We start from the raw sequence: 16,553 nt of genomic DNA, 5'->3' as shown, positions 1-16,553 counted from the left end.
AACGTTAATTTGCGAGTTCTGTGAAAGATATTTTCTAGTTCTGTTATTATTTCAGTTCTGTCAAGCAACTAGCCTATAATGATATAATATCAGAACTTGAATAGGACTTTCACAGAACTCACAAATTAACGTTGAAATTTGATGAATTGTTCAAATTCTCCGAAACAACCGGTCCTTAGTCTTTCAAAGTGTTCGAAATTCGATAGGGAGTTGTGTTATGAAATTACTCGAAGGTGGGCCGCATTCATCTTTCAAATTTGTACGATACGCCGTATCTAGTAATTCATAGTACATATATAACGATGGTTGCAATTAATTTCCTTAAGAATATTTTCCCTTGTTTTTAGTTGCTATTTGGAACCCTCTTAACCCAAACGACCGTGACAGGCGGTGGGGGCGGTGGGGAGGGGGAGGGTGGTGGCATAGTGGAACTGGTAAAGGACATCATGGGCCGCATGCCGCCCCTTTACAACATTGAAGAGGTGTCGGCCAAGTACCCCGTCATGTACATGAACAGCATGAACACGGTGCTCAGGCAGGTTGGTGCACACATATGTTTAAAGTTTCCTAATCGTAGGAGCTACTTCAATGCTGGTATTTTTTGGTAAAATTGAGGATCCAAAGCTGTTAAAGTTTGTCATTATGTAGACAAAACATTTTACAAGAGGGTACCCAAAAGAAACCAAACTGATGTTTCAGTGGGCTTAGTTTTTAGTAGTACCGGGTTCTGCCGGTAGATCTGTGTACAGCTGGCTTTCCCCAGTCAGTCTGCCAAGCACTGTGCTGGAGAAGGCATCCTTTCGCTGGTGTGAATTTTTTGGTGACTGTTGTTTTGTGTGCTCGTCGTTTTTGAGATGGATGATTTTCGTGAACAGAATTCTAAATGGCCCAAACTTTTTATCCAAAGCCGTCACAGGTGACGAATTATGTTGCTATGGATAAGACCCCGAAACATAGCGACAATCCAATGGAAGGCTCCAAATCATTCATTCCAATCGAAGACTCCAAATTCACCTCGCCCCAAAAAAGCTCGTCAAGTGAGATCAAGACAACGCTGATTTGTATTATCGATGTGACGGGAGTCATCCATTCAGAGTTTTTTCTTCATTTGAGAACCACAATCATTTGAGAACCACAAACATTTGTGGTTCTCAAATTTGAGTTTTCCCCATAGTATCATCCTTGTATGTCCTTTTTAAACATTTCAAGAGTTTCCGTGCCAGTTTTCAAAACTTCAAAGCCACGCGCTATTCCCGAAAATCAGCCATGACAAAAATTACAGCACACAAAACAACCATCACTAAAAAATTCACACCAGCCGAAAGGTATTTTTGTCTGTGGTGGATTTATAGAGTTGTGAATGTCCCTTAAATTGAGGGAGATAGAAAATGTCCAGCTTCGATTGATAATATATTAAATTTATAAATGAAAATGTTTCTGACTAATAAAAACCCACCCAAACTCTCACTAGTACCCCAGAATTGCAATGATGATGATTACACATATTCACACACTCAATCTTGGGTCCTCTATATCACTCTTTCAGGCCCACATACACTACATAAACAGAAACAAAATGTAAAACTCCCTATCTCAAAATGGTAACAGGGCAACTCAGAACAGTGGCAATTCAACACACTCTTGAAAAGAGGCATAAACTCAAGAAAAGTGATGAAAAAAAACTAGGTTTAATAAGTTAGGTTTAATGACTTTTGCTTTCACTTTTAATGACTTTATATTACTTTTCAAAAGTGTGTTGAATTGCCACTGTTCTGAGCTGCCATGGAACCCTGAAGATAGGAAGACCCAAAAAAGTCAAGTGGGACAGGCACCGTACTTATGTCACTGCATTTTATTAATCAATTGTTTCAAAAGCATTCCAAATTATGTATGATTAATAATAGTTTATTGTGCCTATTGTCATCTTCGTCCTTCATTATTATTTCTCCTCATAACTCCAGGAGCTGATCCGCTACAACAAGCTACTGGCCATCGTGAAGCGCACTCTGCACGGGGTCCACCTAGCGGCCCAGGGCCTGGCCATCATGAGCCCCGAGCTGGAAAGCTGTTTCGATGCTATGGTCAAGGGAGTCGTCCCCGTGGTCTGGTCCTCCAAATCTTATCCTTCGCTGAAGCCTCTCGGGTCCTATGTGACAGACTTTCTACTCCGGTATGGATTTTGACTCTTATTGTTCTTAGCACTATTTTATTGTTTCACTTCAACTTGTCAAAGCAATACTATAAATTAAGACAAGGAGTTATTTTAGAAAATAGTTTGTCTGAAGTATTATATTATATTTCCACCTAAAACATAATAACGTAAACCTTTATAATTTATAAAATAGATAGGCATTTTTCATAGATATTGGTGATAAAACACGGAGCATATACTATCGCTTCGAACGCCGAGGGCTCTACTCTCAGAATGATACTGATACACTCCATCGGTCCTGACAATATGTATTCCAACATTTATACTAAAGGGTTGTTCCGACCTTTTAATACCACCATTATGTCATCTCTTCAATGTATGCCTAAAAAACGGGATTCTCCCAGACATCTGGAGATTAACTAAAATAAGCCCTATCTACAAGAAGGGAGACAAACGCGATATCCGGAATTATCGACCAGTTGCCGTTCTATGTTCCATCATGAAAATATTCGAAAAAATTCTACATAAATATATACTTAACCCTTTCAGTACTGAATTTCAGGCACAAGTCATAAAAAATTGAAAATTGGTGTCTAGACTAATGAAATAATTTCAAAAATATTTTGTTTGAAAACTTTTTTGATAATTGTTATGTTTATTGTTGTACAGAGTGTCCATGTTCATGGACAAATGGTTACAAAGGTATAAAATTTTATTATGGTACTTTTGTATATTGAACCTTGTAAGTCATAAAAAATTGAAAATTGGTGTCTAGACTAATGAAATAATTTCAAAAATATTTTGTTTGAAAACTTTTTTGATAATTGTTATGTTTATTGTTGTACAGAGTGTCCATGTTCATGGACAAATGGTTACAATGGTCCCCTGACCATATTTCTTCGCAACCGTCAAATGCATTTGTCCATGAATATGGACATCGCTTTTCAAACGTAACTTGTAATCATATAACTCAACAGAACTTCGTAACTAAACATTTAAGAACCATCGTAAACATTTAATTTCCATGAAAAAAAATGCTCGGATAAATTAGTTGCTACAAATAATAAAGAAAACTAATTATATTGTAGTGTGTCTTACCAGGCAAGGGATGGTCTGTTTTCTCCATGGCTTGTTTATCATTTTAGTTCTTGAAACTCCGTATGATGGCAGCACCACACTGCTCTACTAATGTCCATGATCATGGACAAGTTGTTGTAATGATCAAAACCTAGCAAATAGCGTAATAACTAAAGATGAAAGTCGATGTCCACGATCATGGACATGGGTACTGAAAGGGTTAATCACGTTAATCCAATTCTTCATGACCGTCAATATGGTTTTAGACCCCAGATGTCAGTAACATCAAACCTCTTATGCATCTCAGATTTCTTATCACAAACTCTCGACAATCGGGGACAGGTGGATGTTGCTTATTTCGACCTGGAAAAAGCATTCGACAAGGTTGACATCGACTTTCTTCTAAATAAGCTAGCTTCATTTGGTTTTTCCAAAAGACTACTGTTTTTTTGCTTCATATTTTCGAAATCGTAGACAGTTTGTTTATTATAAGGGTTCCAGTTCTTTTGAATTCATAGTTTTTTCTGGAGTTCCTCAGGGGTCTATCCTTGGACCACTTCTGTTTCTGATTTTTATTAACGATATTGGTTCAGTCATCACACATTCGCTGTATTTACTATTTGCAGATGACTTGAAATTATATCGCTCAATAAAAAACCATTTTGACTGTATTCTCCTTCAATGTGACATTGACTGCGTCTCAAACTGGGCCAAAATAAATGGCTTGAACTTCAGTACACCAAAGTGCAATATCGTCTCGTATAAAAGATCAAAGAAACCGCATGTATTTGAATATACAATCAATTAAATTATTCTCTAACACCTAAACCAAATCAAAGATCTAGGAGTTATTCAGGACAGCAAACTAACTTTTCACCAACACATCGATGATTTAATAAGCAGAGCATACAGGCTTCTCGGCTTCGTAATTAGGAACTCATATCCGTTTCGTAACACAAAAACACTGACGTTATTATATAACACACTAGTCCTAAGTGTACTTGATTCAAACTCGATCATCTGGGCTCCACATGAATTAACATACACTTTACGCATTGAAAGAGTCCATAAAATTTTTTTAAGGTTTTTATTCTCGCTGCTCTATGGACGTTACCCTTGGCTTTACCCATCGATTTATATATTAGGCATGACCAATTACCACTCCCTAGAGACACGTAAAGGTATTGCTTTGCTTAAATATTTTTTTCAACTAATAAACGTTCACTTATCTTATAATGATATATTGGCCCAATTAAATTTTTTTGTACCAGAGTCTCACTCTCAAGGACGTCATCACAATCTTCTATATAGTAGAGCAAGCAGCACTAATTTATTTATGAACTCACCTGTGGGGAGAGCTACGTGCTTTTTGAATGCGGTAGATAAAAAAATAGATTTATTTTTTGTGTCCTATAGCGCATTTGCGAGATTTTTGGCATTGCATATACACTGCATAAATGGTACAATTATAACGTCTTAGGCTATATTACCTGTAATTGTTATAAATAAATGTACAAATTATATATAAATAAATAAAAATCCATGAAATGTGTTGAAATTGGTTACAAATAAACTAATTAATTTTTTATAACAACATATCATAACGATAAAAAAACAGGTTGTAATTCCACAGATATGTGTATTATGTACATATTTTAAATGAAAAATATTGTCTAAAATCATTATTAATGCGGTAAACTATAGATTGGAGTTCTAATAATAATAATAATAATTGGATAATTTGTAGAGCGCCGTTTTTGTGAAAAATCACCTCAAGGGCGCTGTACAATTTATTTCCTAGGATCTACATTTATTATTTAGAAAAGATACCAAAACATACTTACCTGACAAGTCACTTCCGACAAACACACTTATATTAAAAAGTTTATGCTTATACAAGATAAAACTGCACGCAGAGGACACTTTATCAAAAAACACTGGTCACCGCATGACCTTAAGTCTGCTATAGTTATCATTTTTATTTATTTATCTGATAGTATTATTGTCCCAGCGTCTGGACGGTGTAGGCCCTCTGATTGGTCAAATTTAAATTGTCTGTTTCGGGTAACTTGAATATTAAGACACAATTCCATACTAAAATAGGATCGCCTCATAATAATACGAGATTTCTTCATAAGCATCGTTTCTGCTCATATAATTTTTGGATAATATCGAAGAAAATATGTTTTAGAAAGTTCATAATCCATTGGATTAATTACATTACAATGAAAATTCTCCACAGTTACGTGATTATGTTTGACGTTTATAAAAATTCACGCGTTTCTTCAAGATGGCCGACAGAGCGCACCTCTGGCGGTTTAAAAACGAACCAAATGCCTGGCGCGAATATTTAAATATGCAGCTAACAATACTTGACTACTTACCATTAACAAGCGTTTTATAAGAAGATTTCTTCTGGAAGCTTATCACTTTGTAATGGCATTTATCATTATTTTTTCTTATTAATTATATCTGATTTTATATTGGCATGTTTTCTAATTTCTAAAATTGCAAAATTATTTATTTGCGATGCTTTATATCCTGAGTGAAGTATTTTAAGACCTGAATTTTTATCGAAAGTGTGATCATTATTTAAAAGATTATTTGCAAACTCAGATTCACTATTTCCATTTATAGCCCTGCGATATTCTTTAGTTCTGACTTCAAAGTTTCTATTGGTTCTACCTTTGTAAAAGAAATTACAATCATCTCAATTGAGTTTTTAAACTCCTGTTTTTTTTGTTTGAATTTTGCTATCATTATTATTAAGAATATATTTCTTCATTGTTATTAGTGTAAAACGCCAGTTGAATGGTACCAGGATTGTTTATATATATATAATTTTAGAAGTATCGTTATCCACAAACAGAATTCTACGCCATTGTTTATTTCTATCTTTAGAAAGACCGTTTGAAGAGAATGTGTTTAATTTTTTTATTTAGTATTTCAACTATCAATTTATTAGAATAACCGTTATTAAATGCTATTTGTCTTATGAATATATTGTTTTATGGTTATATGCTATTTGTTTTTTTCAGGTCTTAAAATACTTCACTATAAATAATTTTGAAATTTTAGAAATGAGGAAACATATTAATATAAAAGCAGATATAATTAACAAGAATTTTTTTATAAACTCTCTTTTAAATATTTTCCCACTCAACTGGTCTTTCCCGTCTAACGATATTGTAATTCCTAATTATTATAAACCCAGCCTACTCTTACTCCTCCCCCCTCCTTCCACTTCTTCTTTCCCAATTGCAATCTATATTTAATTTTTGACTTCGGTGTATACACAATAAAATGTAAACATTATATTTATTTATTTATTGGACAATTTGCATAGCGCCGCTTTTGTGAGATATCACCTCAGGGGCGCTATATTGTAATAATCTACCTTTATATATAGATTTTTACTCTCCTGATGAAGGTGTATATATAATCTAGCTTTAAACTTTATTAGATACAGTAACAGTTGTAGGTAAAGAATTACCACCAGTTGGAGTAAAATTAACACCTTTTAATTAAACCGACTGCTAATGTCATCGCACAATTACCCTCTTTTTATTCATAAACACGGGTACAATTAATCAATATGTAATAATCTATTATTTAAGTCAACTTTGTTAAAACTATCTTTAATTGTGACAAACTAAACGATATTGATTCAACTTATAGACATTGACGGTTGTAACACATATTTAAGCACTGCAAGTCTCCTATGAGCTAATTATATTAGGTACCTAAGATAACAGTTAATATCAGTTGTAGACATGTAGTCAATAATAGTGTTTCATTTGAAATAATCCATCACAAATACGTAAAATTTCATTTATTCAAACAACTGTCATTCTTATTATGCGTAAATTTAGAATGTTATTATTAATTAACTCCTTCCTGTTCCGTGTTTTAACAATATATATACTCACCCTCTCTCTGTGAATGTTCTAATATCTATCTATTAAATGTAACTGTTGTTAATATCACTTAAAATGGGCGAAGCCCAAGCAAGAGCCGCCCGCAGGGCCTAGCAGAAAAAAACCCGCGGAGCGGGTTTTTAACTGCTAGTTTTTAATTATTATTTCTATTTGTTTTTTTTTTATTTTTAGTATTTTTTACATTTTGTTTATTTAAATTGCCGTCGACTGTGAAAGTGGAGGTTTCTGAAATTATGGATACGACTGTCTGAAAAGGTGCGTTTTAAGTTTAGACCTAAATTCTGTCGAGTCTGCGATCATTCTCAAATCATGTGGCAGTCCATTCCAGGCTTTAGGTCCTGACACGGCAAAAGCACGCTCACCGAACTTAGTATCTGGTCTGCGCTTTGGTTCCTTCAACCTTCCGATAGCTGATGACGTTGCTGACCTAAGGGTTGACTGTCGGGAATTGGAATCTTCTGGAATACACAATTCTGATAAGTAAGCCGGAGCCATTCCGTTAAGTGACTTAAATACCATCCAGCATACCTTGAACTGGATTCTTTCAGGACATTTGAGCCAGTGCAGATTTTTGAGATGCTCTGAAATGTGGGAGTATTTAGATACTCCGGTGATAAGCCTTGCCGCGGCGTTGAAAACGGATTGTAATTTGTTGATTTGACATTTGGGGAGACTTGCATATATTCCGTTGCAATAATCTAGACGTGAAACAACATAGGAATTGACTAGCAATTTAGTCGCCTCTGTTGACAGGTTTCTCCGCACTGCTTTAATTTGCCTCAATTGAAAGAAACCCGTGCTTACAGTTCTGTTCACCTGAGTTTTAAGGGAAAAATTAGCATCCAGATTGACACCCAGTAATTTGATGCTGGTTTTTGGAGTGATGTCACTTCCTGAAATGGTTATTGGTAAATGTGAGTTTTATTGTATATCAATGTATTATTTATTATGGTTGAATGCCTACATTAATTAGAATTGTAAAAATTGGAAAAAAAGTCAGGATAGTGAAAAACAATAGTCCATTATTTGGTAATAAAAAAATATCAACAAATAATTATAAGCAATAATTAGTCGCCTGAAAAATCAATACAAATTGAAAATATCTCCCGAGTAAAAATAAATGCCGCCAACGGGAATTGAACCCGTGCCTTCTGATGTCCGGTCAGGTGCTCTGAAACCACTGAGCTATGTCGGCTTATTTCCAACCCGCCAAATGATTCAATATGTACTAGTACCTCAATCAACAATTACTGCTTATTATATTTTTTCCACCTGTAAACAACCAACTTTATTTTTGTAGGAAAGGCTTTGTTAGTTCTAAATTTCTCACTAGATGGCGTCGAGATATATTATAATCTTCATTTGTTGGTGAAATATTTTTGACTTGTCAAATATTATTATTTTTTAATGATAAACATTAGTTTATCATTACAAAAAAAAAATAATAATTCCCCTGGGAATGGCATATGAAAGGTAGTTTTAGATAGCTGTTTCCATCAAATCACACCAGTTTATCTTATCATATTCTTGAGGACCCTTACTTCCTTCAGTTTAAGAAGTTGATTATTCTTGATGAAATCTAAGACATGAAAAATATTTTCATAAGAAAGGGAATAAGGAAACAACATTGAGTAAAATGAATATAAAATTATTTATTTTATAATGGAAGTATCTTTTACATTTTTGTACCAATTAAATAACAATTCATTTTGTAATCAGAAACACAATTCTTTCAACTGCAATCAGTATAGGTACATATTATTATTACTATTATTATCTGAATCGTTAAAAAACAAAATTTCAGGATCAATCAATTTATTGTCATAGATATAGAAAATGTAGATTGGACCTCACGGCACCAAAAACGACTTTACACTCACTGACTTACCTTTATTTTATTAAAACTATAACCACAACCCAACACACAATGAACCTTACTTTTCAGTGAGCCCATTTCCTGATTCTATATCAATGGTTAGTATTTTTAATTTGAAAATTACGACAAAAAATTGCACATCAATTTCTAGCGTTCTAGAATCATCGTAATATTACGAACCTACATTAGTGTAACAAAACTAAAAATATTAAGTGATACATTTTAATGATAAATAAAGCTGAACTTTTGTTATTAAAGCTTTCAACAGAGAGCACATAAAGGCAGGATTCTTGCTTTGGAAATCCATGTAAATGCAGTAGTGCAAACTCTGATATGGTACGGTCAATATTGGTGTTTTGAAGTGCTTAGCCATGTTACACATTCTCCTCCTTTTGGTCTGATGATGGACATTAAAAAACTGTTGGATCAACACGACCCGGCACCCTACAAAACTAATTTCAGTATGTTGTGAATTTTCGATAATATGTACATAATATTATGTATCTCCAATGAGTTCCAGATGTGTAAAGTCACGGCGATTTTACGCTTCTCCTGGAAAGTGGCCAAATATTACCTACGAAGCGATTGATTTCGACCAACGATAACTTGTTAACAAACAGCATTTAGAATTTCTTATTATAATGGTCGTTTAATAATTTTACATGATCAGATGGAACAGCAATTACTTTTAGGTTGAATTCACACGTGACACTAATGGCATGCTACTGATAACACGCGTGAATACAACCTTACAACGTTTTCTAAATGAACACAAGCCTTTAATTTAATACAAGTCTCTTTTATGTAATTATTTGTTAGCATTATTAAGCTTATTCAGTTTTTCCATCAGTTCGCCTGCAAAAGACTTGTCATAGTTGACGCTAAGGCTGCTCAATAAGCTGTAGGGAGTTTCGCAGTATTCGTCGGGAGACAGGCTTCGATCGTCGAACTTTTCCCCGACTACTTGAAAGCCGGAGTAGGACATCTCAATGCAATATTCCTTTTTCTCCAGCGTCTTGAGATTGAGATAAATGGTTCGGTTAGTGTTAGGCAGCTCGGTGGATATCTCTACGCTGTGGACGTGGTGAATTATGTCTGCGATCACTGCCTCTGCTTCGCGAACCCAACGCTCTTTGTCAGAGACTTCTTTTTCCACTGGTTCATCCATCTCAAAGAACTGCAATGAGACAGTAAAAGGTATTTAAACCACAAAGTTTCGCATAAAGAGGTACAAAATTGTTTTTGTACAAAACCATTCGAATTTTGTTTAGATCTGGGAGTGATTAATGTTTTATTTTATTTTTTTATATTTTTGGGGATGTGGTAAGGAAACAAATGAAAGCGGTTGTGAGGTCCGACATGATTCGAAGACGCAAACTTCTGATTTATCTTGATTAACGCGTTAAAACTGTGTAAGAAGTAGACTGACGGTGAAGCGTGCATCAATTCTTTTTATATGGTCGCCCGTTACCCCGAAGTTTCTAGCGGTAGCCCAGGTACCTTCAGGAACAGCGTGGTATTTTCTATTACCGTCCGACTTGACCAGTGAGTTCCCAAATCCGGCCGAGGTTGTAAAGTACCTTAACGCTTGGTACCTCTAGGCAACGGCCGAAGTGTCCAGTAGGTTCTAGGACGGCTAAGTACTGTAGCACCATAGCGCATGGTACTATGTACTACAGTAGTAACTGGCACCGTCCGACTCGAGTAGTGGCGTGCCACTACACATTGGTAACCTGGCTTTGTAAATTTCGATTTGAACCTTACCCATCAGCCGTGGTAAAAAATGGGGTAAAAATTGGAAAATGTTGAATTATTGATATTTTGAGAATGTTTTCTTTTTGCCTAGGTTAAAATTCCTTCAAGATTGGATTGAAAACGGGCCACCGGTTGTGTACTGGCTGTCGGGATTCTACTTCACCCAATCCTTTCTCACGGGGGTTTTGCAGAACTTCTCCAGGAAGTACAAAATACCCATTGACCAGCTGCACTATGAATTTGAGATTTCCAAATATGAAACTGAAGCTCCCGATGACCTAACTTTCGGAGTTTACACAAAGGTTTAGAAATATGTATTTTATTAAAATTCATATTATTAATTTGTCATTCATAAAATCATTCATTCATTTACATCTCATAAAATAGATAAACTCTTGCCGGAAGAAAAGAATTGTCAGAATTCATATTTGTAATGTAGAAACAATTAAATCAAATTTGTTACTTTTGTTAAATAAAGGTTATTTCCTTCTTCTTTTGACGATTGATGGTAGAAGAAGTTGGAGGCGGAGAAGAGGAAGAGGAAGACACGGCACAATCAAGTGAACCAGATACTTGAATCAGCCCGTGTCAATAGTCAGAATAAGAGAAGGGTATGCATGAGACGATGTATGAATGTGAATGAAGAAAGGAGTGTGTCAAGACTGAGTTGTTCATCCTCTCTGCCTACCCGTGAGTGGTGAAACAGCGTGATGGTTAGTTAGTCTTTTTGTTTTGTTTTGGGGTCCATTGTTGATGTGATTTTATGTGTTTACATTTCTCACATTTCTATAATTCAATTATATGAGTATACACGCTTAATAATTTTTCATGCAGCACATTCAGGAAGAGTTTGACGAGAGTGTATTCGGCGAAGTAAGTATCAGTTAAAAATAAGCACCTAATCTTCGATCTACGGCATGCTTACATTTTATGAAAAACTTCTGAATTTTTTGCATTCTTCTGTCTGATCTTCAGTTTTATGTGCATGTATTTCTAAAACAAATCTAACAGAAGTCGAATGGGAATATTGATGCGCCGCTTGTAAAGTAGCTACAAGTAGCCTAGCTTTGGATCATCATAAAAGAACTTGAAATATTTAAAACAAGTATTGCACAAAGTTGTCTGGCACTAGTTTGAAGCCATCTTTATAAGATTTTTTCCATGTAATCCACATATCACCGGTTATTCATAGCAGCTTGTCATAATAATTTGCAGGGTTTATTCCTGGAAGGCGCCAGGTGGAACCGCCAACTGCACAAGCTGGATGAATCTTTCCCTAAAATCCTGTTCGATACGGTGCCGATAATCTGGCTGAGACCAGCCAAGAAGTCGGACTTCAACCCTCCGCCGTGCTACTTCTGCCCCATCTACAAGACGAGCGCCCGGAGAGGAGTGCTCGCCACCACGGGCCACTCAAGCAACTTCGTGACCATCATCACCTTCAGGAGCGACAAGCCCGAGAGGCACTGGATCAACAGGGGCGTGGCTTGCCTGACACAACTAGACGACTAGATCAATTAGGCGACTAATAGAACAAGATGATGAGAGATAGGTGACTGATAAGACAGATGATTTATAGAAATAGACGAATTAGGGAGAAAAGAGTGTGAACTCACACTTTTCCAAAAATAAAACAAACAAAATATCAAACACATTAAGAAAACAAAAAAAAACAAACAAAACTAAACAAACCAAACAACAAGTTAACATCAGTTAACTTTATAACTTTTTGCTTTTAATCTTTTATAATAATATTTTTCTTTTTAATGTATCATTATTTTTTTAGTTATATATATACATATTTTTTTTAGTTATGTATAAAATTATATTACTTTTCTTTTTTTTCCTTTTTTGTTTCTGTTCTTACAAAATATGTATGCGTGCATGAATACTAACTCAATTTTGACTGTCCTAAAACGGGAATTCCTCCTAGTTGGGCAGTCAAAGTATTTTTTTATCTACATGTGTCATTGTATCATCACCTGTACTAAATAAATAAATAAAATAAAATAAAAAAAAAACAGGGCGACTAATAATAGATGACGACTAATAGAACTAGATGACAAATACCAAAAGATGACTGATAGACGTAGGTGACTGATCAGACGACCGAGAACAAGATTACTGATCGATAGACGACTGATAGACCACAGTATAATTCTGCTAAATGATTGATTCAATTTAACTGGTGATACGAATTATAGCTCAAACTAAATTACTGATACACAGCTAGATCAGAGCAATTTTTCCAAAATTAGAATAAAATTATGTTTTTCGTGTAGCAATTATAAATTGATATATTTATTATAACCGTGGATCTGTCCTCCCAATGTTCTCTGTTTTTACTGAGTTATTCAGCCTGAACTTCTGCTGTGGTCTTCCTGATTACTTTCAACATATAGATGACCCTACTTGACACCAGCCGTGGGAAGAAAATTTTACTTTGGTTCATGTCTATGCTTTCTTTGATCTGTGGTTAAACCTAATTATTTTAGTACACAATTGTAGATTGTTCTGTATCTAGTCAAAAACTTCCAACAGCTTTAACAAAACCGAGCAGCAGATGCACAAGTATCTTTTTATTAGGGATAAGAACTTGAGTAAATATATTATAAACAATATAAACATCCACCAAGTAATAAATTATCATGGTTGGCGGCCATCTTGAATGTAAGTATCTAGACATACAGGAAGGTGTTGATTTAGCAAAAGTATGACAATTTGAATATGGCTTGAAACAAACCTATGACAAGTATTTGGGTAATCACCGTGGGTGAAGCAAAGAGGCACCTAAAGCTATTGAAATTGATCATTTATATTACATAACTGTGCAATCGGGCTTGAACCATTGATAAATGGCTAACAGGTCAAGGACAACCAAAATGTATTGTTTATTGATTGAGCAAAACTATATCTTATAACAAACTTCTTATACACATGTTTATACCAAAGATTATTTCTTTTGTATGTGTCAATTATTAGTGTGCGCTTTGTATTTTTTTATTGAAATGATAATAATATATGACATTTTATAAAAGAGGTGTTTTTATTTGCCGATAAACTATAAGTAATGGATATTTCAAACCTTTGACTGCGGATATCAAGAAGGAAAGTGAATGCGTACCGCCATTGCAGGTCATGAGCATAGTTTGAATATTTTTTCTTTATTCTGTGTTTTATTTTATCGATATTTCAATGTAAGATGTTTCAAAAAACCAGCATCATATTCAAGACACGTCAAACAACATCCGTACTTGGATAACATTTTCCGCTTGAGAGAGGGTTAATTTTACTAATTAATATAATAATACACAAAAGCTTTTGTATTTTATTCCACTATTATATGGGTCTCTTGAAGACCTGGGTTTACTCTTTCCTCTCCTCAAAAATATACTCCACACAGCATTATAGTGGTTAATTTTTATGTTATTTTTCCGTCTACCTCCTTAAGCCAACGTTTTGGACAGCGTTACAGTGTCCATCACCGTCCGAAACGTTGGCTAAAGAAGGAGGAAGCGCCAACATGGCATAATAACCAAAAAATCAATAATGATAATATTTTTGGCTGTGAAAATCTAAAATTATATCTCCCAAAAAAAAATTGAGGAATTGGGACTAATGTGCGATATTTTCAATTTCGAAATTTTTTTAAGAACTTCGGAAAGAAGTGTCTTCAAAGTCTTTAAAAGAAGATCTAGAGGCCTTATATCTATGTAGGTAATCTACATCTTTAAAAAAAATGCATTTAATTTTATTTGAACTTTCCGAATGCAAAAGAATATTTCGGTCCCCTTCACGGCTTAAAATATCCCTGTTCATATCCCAGAGCAATGCCGTGTACACGTCAGTTTGTAAGTAAATATATCTAGTTTATTCTGACTACTCCCTTGTTATTTCCCTGTAATCTCTATAAAAAAAATTAAGCTGCCCCCCCCCATTAAAAAATTACATGTGCTCTCGCGTAAGTGAAGAATGCTTAAATAACTTAACTATTCATAATCTATATTCATAATATAGAGGTCGATTTGACGAAATCATTGAGCTATGATAATGTGATTGATGATGATTACAATAACAGCCAGCAAATTGATACATCACAAATAATTAATGATAATTTCCTAAAAGTTTAAGCCATTTTGGAAAACTAATTTAAAGTAACATTTAATATGAACTCAAAATGACATTTGATATGAGTTTGTCACAGAATTTTTTTTTAATTCATATTCGTAATTGTACATTGTAATATCTAATTCTAAGAGCAAAAAATAACTATGGAAATATGGTACAAGTTTAGTTTGACACAGTATTTTTCACTTTTGGTATCGAGTATTGGACTATTGGGGCGGCCGATCATATTCGCCCAGGGCGCAAAATTTTAAAATACGTCCCTGTGTACATATTTATATGTATAAAATGTTATATGAACTAACTCAATAAACAAAAAAAACATAGCATGATCAAAAATGGCCTCCTGAGTGAAGTTTTTTTTTATTGGTAAATATTTCCTTGACCGCAGCACTTTAAATACAATACAATACAATAAGCACAGATTATGGAAATTACACTTTGTTTCAACTTAATTACTACAAGAAACAACGATTTACATCTAGATAGATGGTAAAAGATGCGTTATGATTCCACTTTGATTGAAATTTCAAAATTTACTTTATAAAATTATCCCTTTGTCGCCATTTTGGACTTTTTGTATGGAGCGAGAATTGCGAAAGTTTTATTTCAATCTAAATATGCATAAATTACTTAATTAACCCTAATTAAGAACCTAATTACTGCGTGTACATTGTTGTTTCTTGTAGTATTTGATCAAACAACGTGTCATATCCATAATCTGTGCCTAAAAGTGCGGCGGTTAGAGAAAAAATTATTTTTTTTTAATTTTTAAACTCATCAGAAAATATTTTTTTTAAGTAGCATTACCAAAATTAGCATACCTCAAATATGACATTAAAAAGTATGTCAGGACAGTAATGTACAGTGCAATAAAGCTCCATATAGTTGAACCATTTTATTAACACAAAAGTTATCATTTAAAAAGAGTAGATTCATGTTATTCTGAATATTTGATTCTCGTAATGAGAAATCTACAATTGAAATAAGGTTCTTAAATAATCATATTGGTTTTCAAATATAATTAATCGAGAATTTATTTTCATTTGCAGATATTATATTCCTAATAATATTATGAGTCACAAATAAGTTGAGAGTAAAATAATATTAAAAATGCAGTGAAAAGATAATTACCAAAAAATAATCAATCAGGTGAAACGAAATAGAACGAAAGTTATTTTCTCACCTGCTTGCTGCGATTTCAAAATCACCAGGAGGAAAAAAAACTTATTTGAAAGCAGGTTATTCTAAACGATAGACGCTTGACGCTCAGAAAATGGAAATTAATTCGAAAATAACCCGAACAGAAATAAGCAAACTACACCAAGGACAATAACGACAATAATAATACAAACAAATGAAACAAAAATATTTGTGACGTTTATCCGTTTATTGACAGCCTAAGCAGTGTTGCCAACTTGAAGGAACATTCGATTTACGGAAATGGAAAAAGTATTTTGTTTTTATTTACCGAGTGAATTTCACGTAGAAATGATATCAAAAAATATTATTAACGGATATTAAAATCAGCAATCTTTCGTAAGATTGATAATATTACTAAGGATTTTAATCGCAGTATGGTTTTACTTTTGGTTATCTCAAATTTCCCGCATTGTTTGCGAGTACCTGT

The 16,553-nt window shown here is 34.1% G+C and overlaps 2 protein-coding genes across 2 annotated transcripts in view; one reads left to right on the top strand and one right to left on the bottom strand.

The window, feature by feature from the left end:
• Positions 1-13,953, top strand: part of Dnah3 (dynein heavy chain 3, axonemal) — an 88,842-nt gene extending 74,889 nt beyond the window's left edge. Inside the window, exons 61-64 of the mRNA XM_089637977.1 lie at positions 348-539; positions 1,962-2,170; positions 10,890-11,100; positions 12,014-13,953. Coding sequence (XP_089494103.1) covers positions 348-539; positions 1,962-2,170; positions 10,890-11,100; positions 12,014-12,310 — 909 coding nt within the window. The 3' untranslated portion in view covers positions 12,311-13,953. The remainder of the gene's footprint in view (positions 1-347; positions 540-1,961; positions 2,171-10,889; positions 11,101-12,013) is intronic.
• On the bottom strand, positions 8,816-16,317 carry LOC149419389 (GSK3B-interacting protein-like). The gene is made up of 2 exons (XM_089638271.1): positions 16,110-16,317; positions 8,816-10,220 (listed from the first exon to the last, which is right to left on the bottom strand). The coding sequence occupies exon 2, from the start codon at positions 10,209-10,211 to the stop codon at positions 9,852-9,854; it is 360 nt and encodes a 119-aa protein (XP_089494397.1). The 5' UTR covers positions 10,212-10,220; positions 16,110-16,317; the 3' UTR covers positions 8,816-9,851.
• Between the last annotated feature and the right edge of the window lie 236 nt (positions 16,318-16,553).

This window comes from Hesperophylax consimilis, chromosome 12, assembly GCF_061612785.1.
Source record: "Hesperophylax consimilis isolate HC1 chromosome 12, BYU_Hcon_1.0, whole genome shotgun sequence".
Taxonomy (NCBI): domain Eukaryota; kingdom Metazoa; phylum Arthropoda; class Insecta; order Trichoptera; family Limnephilidae; genus Hesperophylax; species Hesperophylax consimilis.
This window is presented reverse-complemented; position numbering and strand designations above follow the sequence as displayed.